Genomic DNA, 21,151 nt, shown 5'->3' with positions numbered 1-21,151 from the left:
TAAGTAAAGACATTATTAATATTACAAAAGATTTATATTTCAAATAAATGTTGTTCTTTTGAACTTCCATTTATCAAATAATTCTGAAAAGTTTCCACAAAAAAATAAGCAGCAAAAACTGTTTTCAACATTGATAATAGTAAGACCCATTATTAATAATTGAGCAGCAATCATGATTGATAACAATTGACACTAAATAAGCATATTACAATGATTTCTGAAGAATCATCTGACACTGAAGACTGGAGTAACGATGCTGAAAATTCAGGTTTCCATTAAAGAATACATTTAATAAAATAATAGAATATATTAAAATAGAAAACACAGGTATAGTAATATTTCACAATGTAACTGTTTTTATATGCATTTCTGTATATTTCCGTATATCTGTATTTTTGATCAAATAAATGCAACCTTGGTGAGCAGAAGAGACTTCTTTTAAAACATAATTATTCCAATAATTATTCCAAACTTTTGACTTCCAGTGTATGTAAAAGAGTAGCCAGGATATTCTTCAAACATTCACATGAAAAAAAAAAAAAAATGAAAAAAAAAAACTTGCTTGCTGGGGATACAACAAAGTAAACACTAGCAAACATTTCAATTTCAAAGAGCAAGTCTGGAACTTACTAAAAACCAATCGGTGGCACAAAATCTCTTTTTGGGATTATCCAGAGTTTAGGCTTAGCATCACTAAACACCCCTAATCTCTGCTGAACCTCAATCAAACTGCAATGATCCCAACACAGCCCACAAGCCACCCTTGACCCCTTCAACAAGACCCCTCCGTCTCCACCTGCTGGCTGAACACCCTCTGAAACTCTCAAACCCTCTGATCTGTGTGTATATACTGTACGCCACCAAATCTGGTATTTAGCACCCAAAAGTAATAAAGCTAATTTAGCTAAGACTCATGGAAAGACCGTTTCAAAAGCGTTTGTTGTTGCAGTACCTTTAGCGACCATTGAGGGGCAGAAGTAGCAGCAAAACTGAAGTACCTTCTAAACTGATATATTTTTCATGTGTTGCCAGTTTAACCTGCTCATAAACATCATATTTCTCCTGACTCTCACAGACTTATGCTCTCAAAGAGACAGTTTACCCCACAACATAAATTCTGTCAACATTGACCCACAACTTTTTGAAGAAAATCCTCCCAGAAACTCACCTTCTGTGACCCATTAAGTCATATGTGTTTAAAACAACATGAGGGTGAGTAAATAATGACACAATATCTTTTCAAAACGACATCATTCTGTTTCAAAGACGGCAGTCTGTTAAGTCTGTCAATGTTTATTTGGTGTCTAGTCGAATTTTAGTCAAAAACTTCAAGACATGTAACACGTTTCTGCAGTTAAAACATTGTACACACAGAGGCCAAACTACCAAAATAAGATGAAATGAAAACATGCTAGTTTAACCATTCACAGGCTTTCACCTATCTGTGGTAAACAATGGGTTATATTTCTAACCTAAAACTTGTTTCATAAGTACGACTGCAGGTTTAAACCAGTAGAATCCACACTAAAGAGGGAGAGTCATCATTGCATAAGATACTACAGCTATCACACTTAACACCACACAACATACCTCACTGAAACCATCTGAAGTAACCTAATAACTCTGAAGAGATATTAAACTGACGAATCAGCTTTTAAAATGAGAAAGTGAAGCTGTGTGGATCAATCAAGGGTCAGCAATGAGGTTGGTTCACTTGTGGGACACAAAATATGTAAAGTATGAACATATACACAAACATAAAGTATAAAAAAATAGTAGTATGAACGCTAACCTTCATCTCACACGAAGTGATGACGTTCCTGGAGCAACAAAACAGGACATGTTCAAGCAATCTTAGCCGTAATTTGACCCTCTATAGCTAACGTATGTCAACAAGACATCTGTTTCATACTTGCATTTTTATCTGGAAGATTTTGTAGTGTTTGTTCAGCGTTAAAATAGTCCCTGACTTATGAATTAACCTGATTTACTATTTAGTATGCATGTGAATACACTTGTTTTTATGATATTTGTACAAAAATATGATGTTAAAAATGTAACATTTTCTAGACAAAAAATCTACCAAATTTTATACCAAAGATAAATATTAACTATCAAAATTTACCTCCTGCTCTTGTTGTGTTGCTTTATCCAAAACTATAAAGTAAGAATAAGTTCTCTTTAAGCAAGAATTGAATTTGTATTTAGGTACAATCTCAAAGTCTATTATAAGAAAGCAATCAAAACATCTAGAAAATGTATCATGTTTGACAAAATTTCTTCATATTTTTCATCATCATGTGTATCACTTCTTCTTTTCTTCCTCTTTTAGGTTAAAGTCACCATGAAATCAAAGTTCTTATTTTTTATGGAATACTGCAGTAGTCATGTGCTTTCATAAATCAAATCACCTTCCCCTCCCTCTTGCAGTGACATCTCTTCTCTAATGACACGTTTACTGGCGCGAGGGCGGGGCAAGCTGTCACTCACATGACATCACAGCAATAGCAAACCACAACAATCTAATAATCAAATCAATTCCTGATGGACAAAATCAAGTCCCAGAATAAATGTTTTTCTTGTTTGAGAAGCCTTTTCATTCGCTTGCTATCGCGACTTCAGCTTCATGCCGACATTAATTCATATTTTATTGTTATTCTTCTCACCTTTACACGACACCATTTACTAAAAATTGTAAACTTTTTATGCATTTTACCCGTTTAATTACACGACAACTGAAAACATAAACTTTTGAAAACGGGTTTCAAAGTGCTAGTTTTTGAAAACGATACCGTTATTATAATCTCTGTGTAAACTACAAAAACACGAATTTGTGAAAACGGTGAAATCATGCGCATGCGTATTACGTGTTCAGGCGTACAGTCTTTCTATACAAAGTGCCATCGCCATCTACTGGCCTGGCATGAGTAATACAGCGTTTTTAATTGTTTTCGTGGATCTGTGTGAAAGGGATCGTTTTGATGTAGTCGTTTGTACACAAACAACACAAAGGAAAAACGTTGCTGTTTTTACTACATCGTTGTCGTGTAAACGTACCCTTAGAGGCAGAGTACAATAAAATGTGATTAAGGTTATGGTGGTCAAATTTTGGCTTGGGGAGCACATAGTCAGCACAAGGACAGTGATTGGTCAATAAGATGTTCTTCCAATCGTTGCTCTGTGATTTTTTCTAATGATTTTTTTAATAATAATTGGTTGACAGGCACGCAACTCTAAACCTACAATCAGTGATTGGTTGAAAGGAAAGATTTCCAAAATGAACCCTTGCCCTCTGATTTTAGGTTAGTAGGGGTTGTTTAGGTTTAGGGTTGAAAAGAATGTGGTTCCAGATTTAGAAAAGGATCCTGAGCAACATGTCCTTCTAGATTAGTCCCGTCCCATGCCTTTAACGTTGTTAAGGGACATAAACATGACAGCATCAGAATGAGTTTCTGCACGGATGCGCTGCGGCGGCGGCAGCTGCGTAAATGCGCATCCGTGCAGACGAAGCGTTCAGAGATGTTTAGATGAGCTCTGACCTGCTCGTCGAATCGGGTGATGACGGCCTGGACCCACTCCACGGGCTTCTGCGCCGCCATGGCCGCTCACGCCTGCACCTCCGCCACTGATGATGATGAAGATGAAGATGATGATGATGAAGTGGAGGAGGAGGAGGAGGAGAGGACGCCTTTTCCGCGGTCCGCGACCCCTGCGCTCCTCGATCCGTGCCGCGCTGAGGGCCGAACGAGGGGCGGCTTGGTATTCGGTCTGGTCGGTGTCAGAAACAGCAGCATGCCGCCATGACAGTGCCGGAAGTTTGAATCCTCAGATCCAGCGAAGCAGCAGCAGCACAGCGGTGCAGATGAGAGATGAGAACACGAGTGCGCATGCGCCAGCAGAGGGAGAGCGAGGGAGAGAAAGGGAGAGAGAGTGTGAGAGAGAGCGAGAGAGAGAGAGAGAGAGAGAGATTATGTATTTATGTATTTAATTATTTTTATATATGTATACATATTTATATGTTATTAAATTCTCAAAAAAAATGTATAAAACTATAGGCCTCCTATAAATATTGTGGTATTGCCATGACTATTGTTTATAATAAGAAGAACATTGGACGTGAAATTAATTAAGAGAGAAAAATTATACCATAAAATTCATTGTTCATTAAAACTGAGACTAAAATACAGAGAGAGAGAGAGAGAGAGAGACTTTTAAGCTTCTTTTATAGACACTTAAAAAACAATAAATATTATATTACACAAGAAGCATTTAAAAAAGTCCTACCTACATAATACTTAAATAGGTTATTTGCTCACATTCAAATTAATTTAGAAAATTTGATTAGGGAGAGAGAGAGAGCAGTCACAAACCAGAAAATGACTATTTTATTTAAATACATATTCATATAGTTTTTTTTTTAGCTCTAAATCTAACAACCCCTCATTTCACACTTTCTGAGCAATGTTTTTATAGGACCTAATCCGAAAATATACAAAATAAGTAAACAAATAATAATGTAACATGAAGCTTGTGCGTGTCATTTCTTTTTTGATGTTAAAAATAAAGTAAATGTTAAATAAAGCCACTTTATAGGTCTAAACTTGGAAAGTAAAAGATATTTTAGTTTGTGTAAAAGCAAACACTCCAAGTCTCTTCTTTCCAGTCACATGCTGTAAAGGAAACAGATTCACGAATCTGGGGAAATGCAGAGAGAGAGAGAGAAAGAGAGAGAGAGAGCAGAAGAAAGAGCAGCTTGTTGCAGGCAGTGCGAGGCGCTGTGTGAGTAAAACTCAAAGAGATGCCGGAAACAGCATGGTCGATGCAGAACAGTGAATGCTCTCAGACACAGAGAAATTAGAAGCTGCCTCGAGACACAAAGCAAACCTTTGTGAAGAGCCCTGAAGCTCAAACCTCCACAGTGGAAACAGTGAATGGACAGTTTCTCAAGAGTCTCCAGATCTAGTAGTCATGGTATTCACAAGAATATGGACTGCTGGCAACAAGCTGCTGAGTTCACAGGGTTTCTGACAGTTCATTTACTCACTGACAGTTGAATGCCCCGAAATAAGCTAAACATGCAAACTTCACTGCTCTTGAATGATAGGCCATATTAATTATTAAATAAAAACAAAATGGTCTTTTATTTATTAATCAGTATATAAAACTGCAGGGTTATATCTTTCATAGAAACCGAGGGAGTTCTGTGACTGTCACCTATTCTGTTTTTGTTATGTAGATCAATGGCAGAACGGTCTTAAACTGATAGTTGCATCAAATTCTGAATATATGCTTAGTTACAGTCTTGAAAGAGGAAAATCCTTTTTAAAGAGCTATCTAAGCAACTTTTTTAAGAATATGTGCAAAGGCAAGGGCTTCACTATGCTACTTAAGTTGTGTGAACCAGTGCATTGGTACACTTGACCCCGTTTCCAGTTATGGAATGGACTTCCTGCAGTGAGACAGTGTAACACTGACCCCTAGGGGTCATTACTGGCATAAACACTGTCTGTTTCCCCCGCAAATAAAGTCTCCAACGACACGAGTTATTTTCATCATTATAATAAATGTGTATAAAACTGTCCAAATTAACCTATGGTTATGTGCTTACAATGACCGTCTCTGAGGCAATTGTTGTATATTTGTCCACCATCCCCCACTAAAATGTACTTAGTGGTTGACAAATACAGTTTTTTAACTATTATTGGTTACACTCTCTTATATTTCATGTAGGATGTTGAAACACGTTGTTTTCATGTTTCATGGGGACTTTTCATAGACAGGATTTTTATACTGTACAAACTGTATATTCTATCCCCTTAGACTAACTTTACCCATCACAGAAAACTTTCTAAATTTTTACATTTTCAAAAAACATCACTTAATATGATTTATAAGCTGTATTCCTCATGGGGACCAAAAAATGTCCCCAAAAGGACAAGGATTTTGGATATTGCCATCTTTGTGGGGACATTTTGTCCCCATAATGTAGGGTTTACAATATGGACGGTGGCCTACACATCACCAAACTTGTTTACTTCAAATTTAAGCACATTCTGTGTCTACTGCGATATGAGAAACAATTTAGACTTTTCCCATTTCATCCCCCCTGACGTCACATCACAAGTCTCTGCAAATCCTCGGGATCCTTTTCAAAAATTTCGAACGTGTATAGATCTGAACACAGTCACGTGACAAGCTCGATTTTATTGTCTTTCAAGGATGAGAACAGACACTGTGTACAGTAGCCACATGCAATACAAAAATATGACTGTACATGACATGTATCAACCCATTCTAAAAAAAGTTTCCATGTTTTTTTTTTGTTCGTTTTTTTGCTTGTTTTTTTTTTTTTTACATGAAAAAATATATAGAATATTTACATCTGGGATAGCACAGCAGTACCTATTCAAAATGTCATGATGTACAGTATATATATATTTATTTATATTTATATAAAATGTCCATATAAATATTAAAAGAATTCTGTTAATTGAATGTACAATAAATAAACCATATTTATACATAAATATTTTACATTGTCATTGATATTTCCAAACCACAAAGTCCAGTCTTTCACAAAACAAACAAACACACACCCTTCCACATACACAACGTTACAAACACGCACGTTACACACAAACACACATGAGAGTTCATGTTTACACAACTTATGGAACACTGTTCTGCTGGGTTCATCGAAATCTCACTTTAATGCAAGCGTTCAGCATCTTCGCAGTGGAAAATCAGGACCTATAGTCTGGTGAGAAGATGCACATGCTTCTCTTTGGCTCATTTTCGCAATCTGTACTCAGAAATGGCCCTTCAATAACCCACACCACATTTTGTTAGAACCTCACAGCTCAATAATTTTTCATCAAGAACATTATCTTTTGCGAAACAAAACGTCTACTATCGGACAGCATGGAGAAAGGAGTGACAACTAAAGGTGTGTTAGTATGAACCAGGCGAGCCAATCAGAGACAGAATCAGCGCATGTCACACAGGACTAAGAGGCACCAAGAGAGAGAGAGAGAGAGAGAGAGAGAGAACAAGGAGAACATCTTCATTGCAGTGTCATTGAATCCTCCGAATCTAACAGGAAATGCGTCACGTGATGTCACAAACCGGAGCAGGATGGGAAGAGAGAACCAGTCGCACACTCCGAAAATAATAGTAGGAATAGGAATTTTAAAAAGGCAAAGCGTTTTCATTTTACGCATCGCCACGGCAGTCCCCCATCCCACCACCCACAGAACCAAAGAGAGATAGAGACGGAACAGCAGGCGATGTTAGTTTGTAAGTCCAGAAGAGGTCAGGCTTTCAGCAGGCATGCAAGGCAGGGCCAGGAATTGTGTTTTGCATTGCTCATGTTTCAGGCACGTGGCTACAACCTACGACAACAAGAAATAAACGATAGACAAAAAAAGAAAGAAGCAGATTAGAGAGAGAAGGCAATAGTTCTAGAGTTATGAATTTACAGTAGGAGAGGAAATCAGCAGTAGGACAGAATTTGATAAAGGTACACGTATGCTGGAGGGTACCAGGGGGTCCAGGTTTGGCTCCATGGGAGGGGTTACAAAAATAAACTACACAGCATTTGGCTAGTCATCTGCTTTCAAGATGGCAGCTACACTGATGGACCACCTTTACACAGTACAAGAGATTACAGATATGACTGGAGTCTCCATATAAAACAAGCAAGCTTCATTTTAAGTGGAAATACATTACTTAAAGGAATAGTTCACTTAAAATGAAAATTCTGTCATCATTTACTCACCCTCAAGTTGTTCCAAACCTGTATGAATGTCTTTCTTCTGTTGAACACAAAGGAAGATATTTTGAAGAATGTCGTAAACCAAACAGTTGTTGGACCAACAGTTTTTCATCAACTGACATTCTTCAAAATATCTTCCTTTGTGTTCAACAGAAGAAAGACATTCATACAGGTTTGAAACAACTTGAGGGTGAGTAAATAATTTTAAGTGAACTATTCCTTTAATGCACCTTTAGGATTAATAAGGAATGTGCTGAAAGATGGGAAAGTATTATAATGATTATTATTATTAGCTGGCCATCCATCCAGGGTGTTTCACAGTTTCCCTGTCACGCTACATAGGACAAGCGGTTTAAAGGACGGATGGATGGATGGATGGAAGGATTATTATTATTGTTGTAATTAATTATTATGAATAATAATAATAATTAGTATTGTTATTTAAATAGTTAAATAATTATAATAATATTTTATCAGACGTCCAACCCAGCAAAAACTCATTTCCAGGAGATGACAACAACCCCCCTCCCTTGTTAATATAAAAAACTATATATTATGTGCTAATTTAGTCATTCGCGTAAGACGCGTAAGACGCCTAACATGCGTTTCTTCATTCTATTCGTGGGCTGGAAGTGAGTATGACGAAAATCTGAAACACGTGATAATACCAGGTTTTACGGTAATGTGTCTTGGCTGACCACTTGTGATCGGGTTCACCGAAAACGCATATTAATACCATGTGGAAACAGGCTTTCTGTCTCGCTTGCTCGATTTCCGGGATATTGTATTTAATTTGCAGGCGTCAGGGAGGCGCTATCAATATGCGGGAGACTCCTGGACCTTCCGGGAGAGGTGGGATGTCTGTTTTATGATTATGGATTGATTTTTCCAATTAAAAAGTTACCAGGGCTGATACTGCTCATCTGAACAGAGACAACTGAGACATTTGCTGCCTGCTGATAAAAAATTATGAATTGAACAAGATAAAAATACTCCTAGTGAAGAGAAGACCAGGCAGGAAGTAACCAACCAAACAACACTTATGAAGTGTGTTGTCGTTTCTGCAGACTGTGCAGGTTTCACCTGTTTGTCCTCTTTTTACAGTGTGCCACATTCTAGGATACATACTCTGCAGACTTCCAGAAGTGCCCCGGGTGAGAAAGACGGCGGTTGAGTTTGGGCAGTTTCTCCAGCATGTCGGCCACCTGTGTGAACGTGGGCCGATTACGGGAGTCATATGACCAGCAGGCAGACAGGATCTCCTGTGGGACAGACAGGAATTGAGCAGTCAGCACTAACATCTGACGTTTGGATGGTTTTTACAAGGAAAACTTCTGGGATACCTCATTTTGTATCCTTTGTGGCTCACAGAGCGCTGTTGTAACATGAAATTAAATATAAATAATTGATCAAACACTGAACTATTTTCACAAGGGCTAGCAAGAGACAAGATTCTGAATGTTAAACTAAATGTGACATGTTTGGTTTTGTGTTTCAATGTTATTTCTGATGCGGTTTACTAATCGCTGTCAGAGTAAGCTATAGTCAGTTCAAATGGGAGGGCTGAAGGGTGATATATAAAATATTATAGATTATTTATATAAACAAAGTAATGTCAAATCAATCTTATCCTTCATTAAGAAGAAACTATGAAATCATGAAAATGGGATAAATTAACCTCAGTGATATTTTGCATTGATTGACACATTCAGCCCAAAAATATATTTTTGATATTATTCTGTGATATATACTATTCTCTCATTTATTTTGTCAGATTTTTTTTTCTGTATTAATTGTATTAATCTGACTGATCAAGTTTCCTTGAGCTGTGGAAAGACACCAAATAAATAACTAATTAAATAAACAAACAAACAAATAAATAATAAAAATAATAAATATATAATAATATATAAAACACTTTATTTTTGTTTAATATTTTTATTAAACAATGTTATTATTAATTGTTGTCATTTATTAATTATTACTTCTGTAATACATACTAATCTTTCATTTGTATTGCCAGCTATTCTTTCTCCGTATTAATCTGATTAATTGTATTAATCTGACTGATCAAGTTTCCCTGAGCTGTGGAAAGACACCAAATAAATAACTACACACATAAATAAAAAAATAAAAAATTAATAAGAATAATAAAACAATTTGTATTATTGTATAATATTATTATTAAACAATGTAATTATTCATTGTTTTCATTTATTACTTATTACTTAATTAAAATATGTTAATAACTATAATGATTCATTATTATAATATATTATTATTCTTTGTTCCATATGGTCTAGCTGTTACATAACCTTATTTTCATCCAGGCAGCCTGGGTTCGAGTCTTGGCGTGGAAAGCGATGTGGAGTAGCAATTTCACTGCATCCAACTGAGCATGTGTCAGATAATAAATAAACTTAAAATGTGGCACTCACCGTGACCTCTTTTCCTAGGTTGATCTCTGCCAAGACCCTCCGGATGCCCTCTCCGCTGCCCACCTGCCAGATGGTGGCCTCTACGGGCTGACAGGTGATGGGCCAGTCTCTCGCCTGCAGCTCGTACCAGATGGTGCTGAAGAGTGCGGATGAAGGCAGAAGGTCAACGCTGCTCTGTTTGGGGGCCATTTATGTCTAAAGTCAAGTATATTTCTCACCCAAAGGCATAAACATCAGCAGCATTAGAGAACGGAAGTCTGTCCTCGTTGTTTCCGGGGCTCATTTTACGCACGATCTCCGGAGCCAAATAACAGATCCACCCGTGAGGAAGTTTCAGCTCGTTTTCACGTCTAAAAACACAACCGATCCGGTTATCAACTGATTTATGAAAACAATCCACATTATCAAGAGTAAAAGTGCGGTCACATTAGCGAAATTTTGGGAATTCACACTGAAGTCACTTTCAAACCAAGCAGCTTTCTGTTAGTCAGTGTGGCAACTTGACCATCAGCGAAATCTGCATGGGGAACATTTTCACATGAAACTACCAAACGATGGGTTCCTAGTCCTAGTCCAACGCACCTTTAACGCAGTGACTTACCGGCCCTCCTGAACCACTCCAGAGATCCCAAAAAGGCCAAAGTCAGTGATGACGACTTTATTTGTGTCATGAAAGACATTTTTCGATTTAAGGTCTTTGTGAACGATGCCCTTAGCATGAAGGTAGCCCATCCCCTAAAATACAGGAAACACAAGCAAGACTTTAATCGTACGAAGCCGTACAGATGTACAACACATCCACCAATGAACACAAACGCTACCTTCACAATCTCCTGCGCAATCTGCCGAGTCTTATTGATGTCCAGTGTGTTTTTCGTGTCCCTCACGACGGAATACAACGTCCGACCTTTGCAGAAGCTGTGGGGAAATTAAAGACATGCTTGTCAAAGATCATCTGTCCACCGGTTTGCCACCTGTATGGACTGATACTAGGGCTGTGCAATTAATAATATTTTAGTTTCAGATTTTTTTGGGGCTAATTTTCAGCAAAATATACTTGATAAATATCACTACCATAGACAGTAAAAAAAAAGATGGACAGTTCTTCTTATTTCAACTGTAGAAAAATCATGACATTACACACCCTTTTTAGAGCATCAAATAACTAACTTATTAATTAATAACTAAAAATTAACACATGAACATACTTCTGTGTGATAAGAACTACCTAAAATGACAGAAACGATCCTTGGAAAAAATAATTTGAAGTGGAATTGGATTTTTTTGTTTCAATTACATGGGGAGGGCAGGGTTTATGACCTATACTGCAGCCAGCCACCAGAGGGCGATCAAAATGCTTTGTTTCAGGACTTTACGGCACACTTGATCGCTACAATGAAATAAATTACTCATATAAGGTTTTGGTCATATCGCCCACACATAGGGACAGATTTACTAAATGCTTGCGCCAACACAAACCCTCTTTTGACGTTTAAAAACCACTGTCAGTGTTCACTGAAGACACGCAGTGAAAGGTTACCGATGAAAAGCCGTGAATAGTTATTTTTGCAGCTGACCTTATTGCATAAGCTTTTATAGGTTTTCCCTTTCAGATGCAAAATTTACAGGACAGTATAAATAAGTCACGCAACATGATTTACTAAGGCTTGGGTAGCCAATTTACTGGTATTTGCACCATTATTTAACGCCTAAAAAAACATGTCTTAAAGGGATAGTTCGCCCAAAAATGTTCACCCATGAATTAATCACCCTCATGTCGTTCCAAACCTGTAAGACTTTCGTACATCTTCGGAACACAAATGAAGATCACTGGTTCTTGCTGAAGTTCAAACGTGCTGCATAACACGAGAATTAACCTCATTGGTTCCTGGGGAAGCTCAAACGTCTGCGTAACATGAGAATTAACCTCATTGGTTCCTGGGGAAGCTCAAACGTCCTGCGTAACATGAGAATTAACCTCATTGGTTCCTGGGGAAGCTCAAACGTGCTGCGTAACATGAGAATGAACCTCATTGGTTCCTGGGGAAGCTCAAACGTGCAGCGTAACATGAGAATGAACCTCATTGGTTCCTGGGGAAGCTCAAACGTGCAGCGTAACATGAGAATTAACTTCATTGGTTCCTGGGGAAGCTCAAACGTGCAGCGTAACATGAGAATGAACCTCATTGGTTCCTGGGGAAGCTCAAACGTGCTGCGTAACATGAGAATTAACCTCATTGGTTCCTGGGGAAGCTCAAACGTGCTGCGTAACACGAGAATTAACCTCATTGGTTCTCACACATCAAGCAAACATGCTTGAGCTTCCGTTTACCATAACTGATGTGTGAGTTTATGAATGTCTTACGGGTTTGGAACAACATGAGGGTAATTAATGACAGAATTTTTTATTTGCATTTTTGGGTGAACTATCCCTTTAACCCATCTTGCGCTGAACATGGCTGCATCTGGCCTTTAGATCACTCATAAAACATTCCACTCCCATCGGTGCTTTTATGTGATTGCAGTGCAGTTTCAAGCTAATTTTTTTTTTATCTGACCCATAATCGTGTTGAATAATCATGATTACAATATTGCCCAAAATAATCGTGATTATGATTTTTGTCATGATCTGGCAGCCCCAACTGAGACGTTACCTAGTAATGATGGCGAGATGAGGCGGGGCCATGCAAGCTCCCATGAAGAGGACGACGTTCTCGTGGCGCGTCTGTCTGTAGTTCATCACCTCCTTTTTGAAGAGCTTCAGGTGGTCCTGGTTGTTTCCGTCAATCTCCAGGAGTCGGATGGCCACCTCTCCGTGCCAGCGTCCGCGATGAACCCGACCCCAGCGGCCCTTCCCGATGAGCTCGCCGAGATCCAGCTGCTCGAAGGGAATGTCCCACTCCTGCAGGTACACGCTGGTCTGGCTGGCCTTACGGGAGATGGGACCCTTCCAGTGAGTTCCTCCTCGCGTGCTGGGCAGGTCGTCCAGCTCGTCTCCTTCATACTCTCCTTCTGAGCTTAGGTTCAGGTCTTCCATATCCTCCTCCTCTTCATCCTCGAGCTCTTCCTCTTCTTCTTCCTCTTCCACCGCTACATCCTCTTCTTCCTCTGCTTCTATTTCCTCTTCTTCCTCTTCCTCCAGCTCCTAGACAAGAGGAACCAGCCACTATGAGTTTTCTAAGCAGTGATGGGAGCATTATCATATCAGAATCAGTTCCACACGCGCCTCACCTCTCTGTCTTCTTCTTCGTCTTGTTCCGCATGCATCTCCTCCACCGACGGATCGATTTCATTACTGGGCACAAAAATTAAACACTATCTGAATGCAGAACATGCAGAAGGATATTTATGCTTCTGAGAAGTACATTTCACAGTTGCTTACACTGTGTCTGGGAGTCCATCTGAATGAAGGATGCTGGGACTGCACACATCTGTGAACAACATGAAAATATTGAACAACTTTTCACATTTGCAAGAATATATTATACACGGTCACTGTACACAAATCATTTCTTTCTGAAAGGATACAGAATTACTGATATTATTATTGCTCAAATGTAAAATGCAGTGTCATAAATCACCAGCAGGGTGCAGCTCAACTCACAAAGCACAAACTACTCTTGAGCAAAAACCAAATCAGACGCCAGCATGCAAAACATGCAAAACACATTACTTTAGGCACTGCTCAGATTTGTAAAAGTCAGTTCAGTTCACTGCAGACTACATGAAAAGACTCTGCTAGCCATTTTGGAGCTGCAAATCTGCTGAAATTCTTTGTTTCTTACAGGGAATTCACAAATTTATGGAAACAAGTATAAGATACTTTTATTTAGGCCTTATACCCGCAAATGTGGTGTTAATGGATCACCAGTGGCTTTTCAGAATCATTTTCGTTCAGTGTTATTTTAGTATTATTTATATAATATTATAGTATTTATTAATATGTTGAATTCGCTTTTTTTTTGTTCGTTTTTTTGTTTTCATTTTCAGTGTAAATTTTTTTGTAATTTTAAGCGCTTTTCTTATTTTTAAGTGTTTAAAAATCTGTTTAGCTTAAATGTTTTTTTATTTCAGTTTTAGTCATTCTAGTATTTCAACTTATTTTACTTATGTTAGTTGCTCATTTCATTTCTAATTTTCATTTTCCAAGTTTAAGTTTTTCATCTAATTCGTATTTTATTTTATTTCAGCTGTATTTCAATGAACAAAAATGACTAATAGTTTTACTCAACAATAACATTATTACTTTAAAATTGTAGCTAATTAATTTAAACAATATTGGACAAAATATTTATTTATTTATTGTCCTTTTTGAATAATTGTATTTATTTAAAGTTATTGGAATATGCTTTAACTAATAGACATTTTATAAAAAAATAAATAAATAAAAGACATTGACTAAGGATATATTTAATCCTCTGATAGCAAAATTACACAGCAAGAATGGAAATGTACTATACAGGATATGTGCAAGAGTGCATATTATAGTGCTTTATACTGTATATGATACTAAATAGCGATGCATTTATATATTATGATATAACGAACATTTGATCACCATTTGAAGGGTACTGCGCTGAAATATTTAACAACTGTCTATTGAATTTGCACCACTGAATCCTCAATGTCATTATGAGGGCTGAAGAACATTACAGACTTTGTGTTTGTTAACTCACCAGGGAAAATAAACTGCTGTCGGTGCTGAAAATAACAGGCAGCTTTGCCACAGAGGAGGAAGACAGGAAGAGAGGAAGACAGGCAGGAAGCCGACAGAGAGACAGTCTGAGGTTAGAGTTGAAGTCCCATTATGCTTTATGTTGAGTTAGAACGTTACATGCAGATACAGTTCTGAATATCAGCTTTCTTTTACACAGGATTAATGCAGATGTCTTCTGTGTATTAATCAATGCATTAGTTCATTGCAGTGTCAGTGTTTACAGTTGCTTACCTGGAAAGTGGAAGCGGTTGTCACGGTGTCCCTTTGGGGAGGGGTTTGGGGGCGGGGTTACACTGGGAGGGTTGCTCTGCTGGAAGGGGGCGGGAGAGGAGGGTGTAGAGGAAGTGGTGGAGGACGGGTTACTGCTGGAGTCCAGTTGATTCAGCGCTGGCGGTTGATCCTGCCAGAAAGAAACCAACTGCTTTTAATGCTCTATTACAAGAATAACTGATAAAGACTCTGGCTAAGTTCAGTATGGAATACTAGCATACTGCACATTGTTGAGTTTACTGTACACTGCATGCTATTTAAAAACAGAATGCATAATCTGGAAAATATACATACTGAATACTACAAAAACAGAACAAGTTGTATGCTAGTTTGTCAGTACCTTCTTTGTTATTGCCTTCGGTAGTGTCCCGAACTGTGGAGCTTCAGGTGGACGGTCCACAGGGTTGTTGATGTCTGAGGGTACAGACTCGGTCCTACGAATCTTTGTGACTGAGAGACGCACGTGAAATTGTTAGAAAAACATCTCTGTCTTGATTGATGTTCTTATATATGAGCAACAAATGAGATGGACTTACTGGGCAGGAAGGAGATTCTGCAGGATGGAGCTTCTTTAGTGCATTTGTTGTGACACTTTAACCTACAAATAGAAAAGATGACACATGAGTGTGTGATGTTTATATTTACATCCGATTCACGAGTGTGGTTTCCTTGGGTGAATCTCACAAAACTTGTCAAGAACAATTCATGTGCTCTCGTAGTCTTCAATCAAAATAACTATCTTTTGAAATATGAAATATGACTAATTTCTTTGTGAGATTCACCACTTAGTACTTGTTTTTCTTTTTCCTCACCTGCAGTGTTTACATTTCACCCCAAAGATCATGTTTTTCTGGCACACTTGACATGTCTGGGAGAGCCAAGACTTTGTAGAGAACCTATAAACATAAAAACAAACATCTTTATGTCTCCAGGACATAATTCAACAAACAGTTTTTGGTTACACTTTATTTGAAAGTGTCATTGTTACAGTGTAATTATACATTTAAGTACTGAGTAATATTAATTAACTACATGTACTTACTATAGGGTTAGGGTAGGATTAGGATTTGGTTGAGGGTTAGTTGCATGTAATTATGCATAACTTACTGTTATTACTATGGTAAGTACATATAACATATCTAACAAGGGCACTGTATAATAAAGTGTTACCCAGTTTATGATTGGTGAATTAAGCCCACGGGGGCGTGGTTACCTGTGAGTGACGGCCAAACCGATGTCTCTCTGCAGAGCCTGAGGTGAACTGCGGTGGACAGTAACATTATCTAGAGAGAAACAGAACAGACAGAGACAGTTTGAATGACTTTAATTTGTTTAAGTATTTCTAAACACGGTTTAAGGCCTTGTTTACACCTGGTATTAAGATGCGTTTTAGTCGATCGGATCACAAATAGATGAGGGAGACACATATTCGTTTACACCTAGTGTATTAATCCGTCTCTTTTGTCCACTTTCAACCACTCCTGTCCTGATTTCTTCGAGGGGAGGGTCTAGGGGTGGGTAAATGTATGAGATTTTTCTGATCTTTCGATCTAATGAACAAAATAAGCTTGTGCAATTTACAAATGAACAGCTTTCGTTTCTGCTCTGACAGCCGCAAGACCAGCCGAACGCTGTGAGGGTGTGTTAGAAATCAGGAATGGTGAGAGAACATTGTGCTTGGTATCATCAGATGTTTATCATCTTCCATAAAAACTTGTTTAAATCCCATCTGGCTAGTGCGTTTCACATAATGTTGGCGGTCTTTTGTGGCTGTTCGAACATGTTCGACCACATGGGCGTTCACACTACGAATGCCCTTTCGATTACCTCTGTAAGTGGTTGGAAGTGGACAAGCTCAAAACATTTAAGGGGCCGCTTACACGACACACGAAACGGCCCATTTACAATCATTTACACGGCAACTGCGTTTTGGGAGCCTGAAAACGCACACTTTTGAAAACGAAGTGCAAGTTTTTGAAAACGATACCGCTATCGTCTCAGTGTAAACTATAAAACAGTGACGTCATGCATATTACGTGTTCAGTCTATAGGCACATGTGTTTCTTTACAAAGTGACATCGCCATCTACTGGCCTGGCAGCAGAATACAGCAATTTTAATAGTTTTCGCAGATCTAATTGATTGGGGAACGTTTTGACAACGTTGTCGTCTGTACGTGAAGGAAAAACTTTTTAAGTACATCGTTGTCGTGTAAACCTACTCTTTGACCCCGTTTACACCTATATTTAGCGTCATCCACTTGTGATCCGACTGATTAAAATGCATCTTAATACCAGGTGTAAACAGGGCCTTAGACATAACATAACCGCCAGATAGACCTCAAACACAAACACTCGTCTAGACTCAGCAGCAAATGCTCAGTAAACAGCTGTGCTTTTACAAAGTGCTGCTGGTGAATCATTTACTCCGCTCCCTGCAAACCGCCAGTGATCGCAGGAGTATTTGAGTGTGTAGAGCAGGTGAGAGCTTCCTCTTCACTCTGAGAGGTTGAACTGTGACCTCAGTCTGATCAGCATTCAGCAGGCACTTCACTGCAGTCTGGTCTATTTGAATTGAAGATCTTCTCCTCAGTCAAGAACTATGCATGTGTCTGAAATGCTGTAATTGTGCTGTTGAACTCACTCCTCAGACCGATGTGCTCTTCCTGTAGTGTGGGTGTACCAGGCAAGGTGTACGGGGCCGTGGCGGGTGCCGCCCCAGGGGTCCGTAAAGAGAGAGTGGGCGAGCGTGATGGAGAGTCCTCACAACTGTTCCCATTAATTTGGACATTCAGAAACAGCTTGTTCTTCTTCACACACCTAAGAACAACAAAAGTCAGTGTGATCTCAGAGGGATCACAAAGTGCCTGAGCGATATATTGGTCAGACCGATTAATCGGCTGATATCTGGCTATTCTGGGACTATTGCATTAATCTAGTTAGTATAACTGTCCTGACCATGTGCATTTCCGGTTTTAAAATATATATTTGTCAACTTAAAGGGAACATTGTGTAAAATAAACATTTAAAAATGTATTTACATCTCAAATTGTATTTATTATAATTTATATATTATAATAATATTTATAATAATAAAAACAATTTATATATTATATTATATTATATTATATTATATTATATTATATTATATTTCCATTACTATGTAGTCAAAGTCAAACTCAACCATTTAGTACAATTCACGTAATCATTCAAATTCATTAATTTAATAGTTTATAAAGAATTTAATTAATTTATTATTAATAATTTGTATTTATTAGACAATTTAGACAATAGACAATTTAAATTGATCTAATACTAATTACTAATTTTCAGCTTTAAGCATAAGCGTTCAGATCAAAAGGTTTTTAAGATTATGAGACATTTTAGTCAAGTGTGTCCAAATTTTTGACTAATTTACTGAACTCTAAAAATCGGACTCAGTTGTTGAAACACCCATAATAGGCAAACACTTACAAAAAGAGTAATTATTCTATGTTCATATTGTTGGTGCCAATGGTCACGACATCATCACAGATTGCTATTAGTCACTGCACAGAAAAATGCATGACTCTAATGACTGTAAAATAATTCAAATGATTTAACCCTGTAAAGTCTGACAAATGTAATATGTCTTTGTTTTGTAAATTATCATATTTGATACATTTAAGTGGCACACACAGTATAATATAGGAGAATATGGAGCTCATACACGACTCGTGAAGGAAAAAACACCTCAATCTTATCCAGAGGCCCAAACTGAGCAAAAATATGCAATTTAGTGCAGTTGATGATATTCATATGGCCAAAAATAAGAAAATCTCATAGCTTGTAATGTAGACCAGTGAGATCTTTATAACAGTATAGGAGACTACTTACATAAAATGCATATAAATATCAGTAGTCACTCTATATCTCCCAATAATATGTTTTTGCAAGATGATTTTTAAATCTGTTGTTTTATGATCAAAGCTCTGTAGTTTTTATTGTGGGGGCGGGCAAAACATTTAATGCAATGCAATTCAATGATGATAGAGAGAAGTACAAATAAACATTTCTCAAAAGCCTGAAGTTTCCTATTTGATGCTCACAGTTTAACAAGAAATGTGCTTATCAAATATGATAAAGTAGGCTTTATAGTGTTAAATACTTTTACAAAGTACATTTGACGTCCCTATTTGTAGTGCGTCAGTGTTTGTACTCTGTGGTTCATTTCCTCATGACCTACTTGTTTGTGGTCGCGTCTTCGATGCGGTGGCCGAGCTGACTCTCGTGGCTCTTGCTGCGGGTCATCGAGATGTTGGGGAGGAGGTGCAAAACTTTTCGGGAAGGAGGAGGAGGGGTGCAAGGAGGCTTGAGGCGGTGTCTCCTCCGTGAGGGCGGGGTTATGGGCGGAGTTGAGGTGTGTCCGGTGAGTCTGACGGGCCTGGAGGTGTAATACGGACTGGGATCGGTCAGACTCTCTGCGTAACCGTGGTAGATGTGAGCCTCGCCGGCTGACAGGATGTAGCGGGGGTACGGGCAGGTGGCGAGGGGTGTGGAGGGTGTGTTTGGGGGTCGAGCCAGAGGGGAAGGGCTGTGGGGTCGCAGGGAGCCTCCTAGTAATGGAATCTGGTCCACCGGAGTCAAGCCGCCACTGTCCCGCCTCATGGGCTCGGAGAACCAACAGCCGCTGTCCTCTTTAAACTCCCCTGAAGGAAATAAAATTATAGTCAATTAAGAAGAAATCTATTATTGAGATTAGAGGTGTATGATATGTCGAAATAGAATCAATATTGCGACATGGCTTAAAGAGTGAGAATGTGCCCTGTGCAAACTTAATTGGAGAGATTTTTGTGAGGTCTGTTCACTTTATAGTTACTAAAAGAGCTTTATGTTAGTTCCTGTAAACACCAAAATTACAGCCCTTAAAAAAATGGTTTCCTCTCAAAAAAATGTCTTCAGGAGTTAAAAAATATATATATTTTTTTAAATTATTTTTATAGTGCACTCCCCAACAATATCACCCCACTCATTTTACAATAATTAATTATTTCCAAATATAGATATTCAAGTCATTTGGTAAACATTGGATTCATATCGTAACTGAGCTATTTCAGTTACTTTTGTTTGATTCGTTCATCGCAAAGAGCTGAAAGTCTGTACATTTTGCCAATAAACCTGATTTGCAATGGGGGTTGAATAATTTCGATTACAAATGTAAATGATTTATTGCATTTCATTATTTATTTTTTAAATCATGTTCCTTCATAATCTTTAATCAAAATAACTTCCCCTCCATCTTGCAGTAACATCTCTTCTCTGATGACGTGGTTACTGCCGCGAGGGCGGGACTACCTGTCACTCACATGAGATCGACCAATAGCAAAACACAACCATCCAATGAATTCCCTAAGGACAAAATAAAGTCCTACTCAAAATTTGGGTCGGTTCACTCGGATAAACGTCACAATAGGGAAGAAAAGACTATCGCAACTTGGGTTTCATGCTGACTTTAAGTGCGTGAATCTCAGGGAAAGAGCACCCACCGGACTCAGAGGCACTCTTTAAACAGTTGAGGGCCGCACACAGCCTGGTGCACTCCTCTGAACTGGAGCCCAGCCGTCTCATGGTTTCCTTCACCTGACTGATGGGCATCTGCAGCAGAGCATCCAATGACAGCTTCACGTTCACTGCCTGAAGAGAGCGGGAGGGAGAGAATGACAGTGAGTCCTGTCTAAAATGCCTTCTGCGATGTGAAGAAAAACACTCTTAAAGCAATCAGTAAGATGCTGACATGATCCTAACAGACAGAGGGTTATCCAACAGGTGATTTACGCTCACATACACCACGCACTCGCAGTTCATTCTCTTGTGAAGAAAGCTCTCCACCTCTTCAAATTCCTAGGACACATGATCGCTTAGACTAATTAATCTGAGTGCCTAATTACAAACCTGTGTGTGGTTGATTTTAAAAG

General features: G+C 38.4%; 2 protein-coding genes across 7 annotated transcripts in view; both read right to left on the bottom strand.

Moving 5' to 3' along the window:
• nf1b (neurofibromin 1b) overlaps nt 1–3,787 on the bottom strand; it is a 61,659-nt gene extending 57,872 nt beyond the window's left edge. For both annotated transcript variants that reach the window (XM_082157617.1, XM_082157618.1), the window contains exon 1: nt 3,540–3,787. In XM_082157617.1, the coding sequence (XP_082013743.1) occupies nt 3,540–3,599 (60 nt within the window). In that variant the 5' untranslated portion in view covers nt 3,600–3,787. The remainder of the gene's footprint in view (nt 1–3,539) is intronic.
• Nucleotides 3,690–21,151, bottom strand: part of ksr1a (kinase suppressor of ras 1a) — a 40,793-nt gene continuing 23,331 nt past the window's right edge. For 2 of the 5 annotated variants that reach the window (XM_082157623.1, XM_082157619.1), the window contains exons 3-20: nt 20,723–20,870; nt 19,423–19,885; nt 17,842–18,017; nt 16,413–16,482; nt 16,012–16,095; nt 15,736–15,797; nt 15,540–15,649; nt 15,161–15,329; nt 14,889–14,930; nt 13,595–13,643; nt 13,444–13,507; nt 12,867–13,357; nt 11,034–11,130; nt 10,814–10,947; nt 10,431–10,562; nt 10,213–10,348; nt 8,903–9,036; nt 3,690–3,824 (exon numbers count right to left, since the gene is read on the bottom strand). In XM_082157623.1, the coding sequence (XP_082013749.1) occupies nt 3,779–3,824; nt 8,903–9,036; nt 10,213–10,348; nt 10,431–10,562; nt 10,814–10,947; nt 11,034–11,130; nt 12,867–13,357; nt 13,444–13,507; nt 13,595–13,643; nt 14,889–14,930; nt 15,161–15,329; nt 15,540–15,649; nt 15,736–15,797; nt 16,012–16,095; nt 16,413–16,482; nt 17,842–18,017; nt 19,423–19,885; nt 20,723–20,870 (2,607 nt within the window). In that variant the 3' untranslated portion in view covers nt 3,690–3,778. Of the gene's footprint in view, nt 3,825–6,184; nt 9,037–10,212; nt 10,349–10,430; nt 10,563–10,813; nt 10,948–11,033; nt 11,131–12,866; nt 13,358–13,443; nt 13,508–13,594; nt 13,644–14,888; nt 14,931–15,160; nt 15,330–15,539; nt 15,650–15,735; nt 15,798–16,011; nt 16,096–16,412; nt 16,483–17,841; nt 18,018–19,422; nt 19,886–20,722; nt 20,871–21,151 lie in introns of those variants that run through there. The other 3 variants (XM_082157621.1, XM_082157622.1, XM_082157620.1) reach the window with 3 other exon arrangements.

Source organism: Leuciscus leuciscus, assembly GCF_965113295.1.
Source record: "Leuciscus leuciscus genome assembly, chromosome: 24".
NCBI lineage: Eukaryota > Metazoa > Chordata > Actinopteri > Cypriniformes > Leuciscidae > Leuciscus > Leuciscus leuciscus.
The sequence above is the reverse complement of the archived record's forward strand: the minus strand, read 5'-3'. Positions and strand labels throughout refer to the sequence as shown.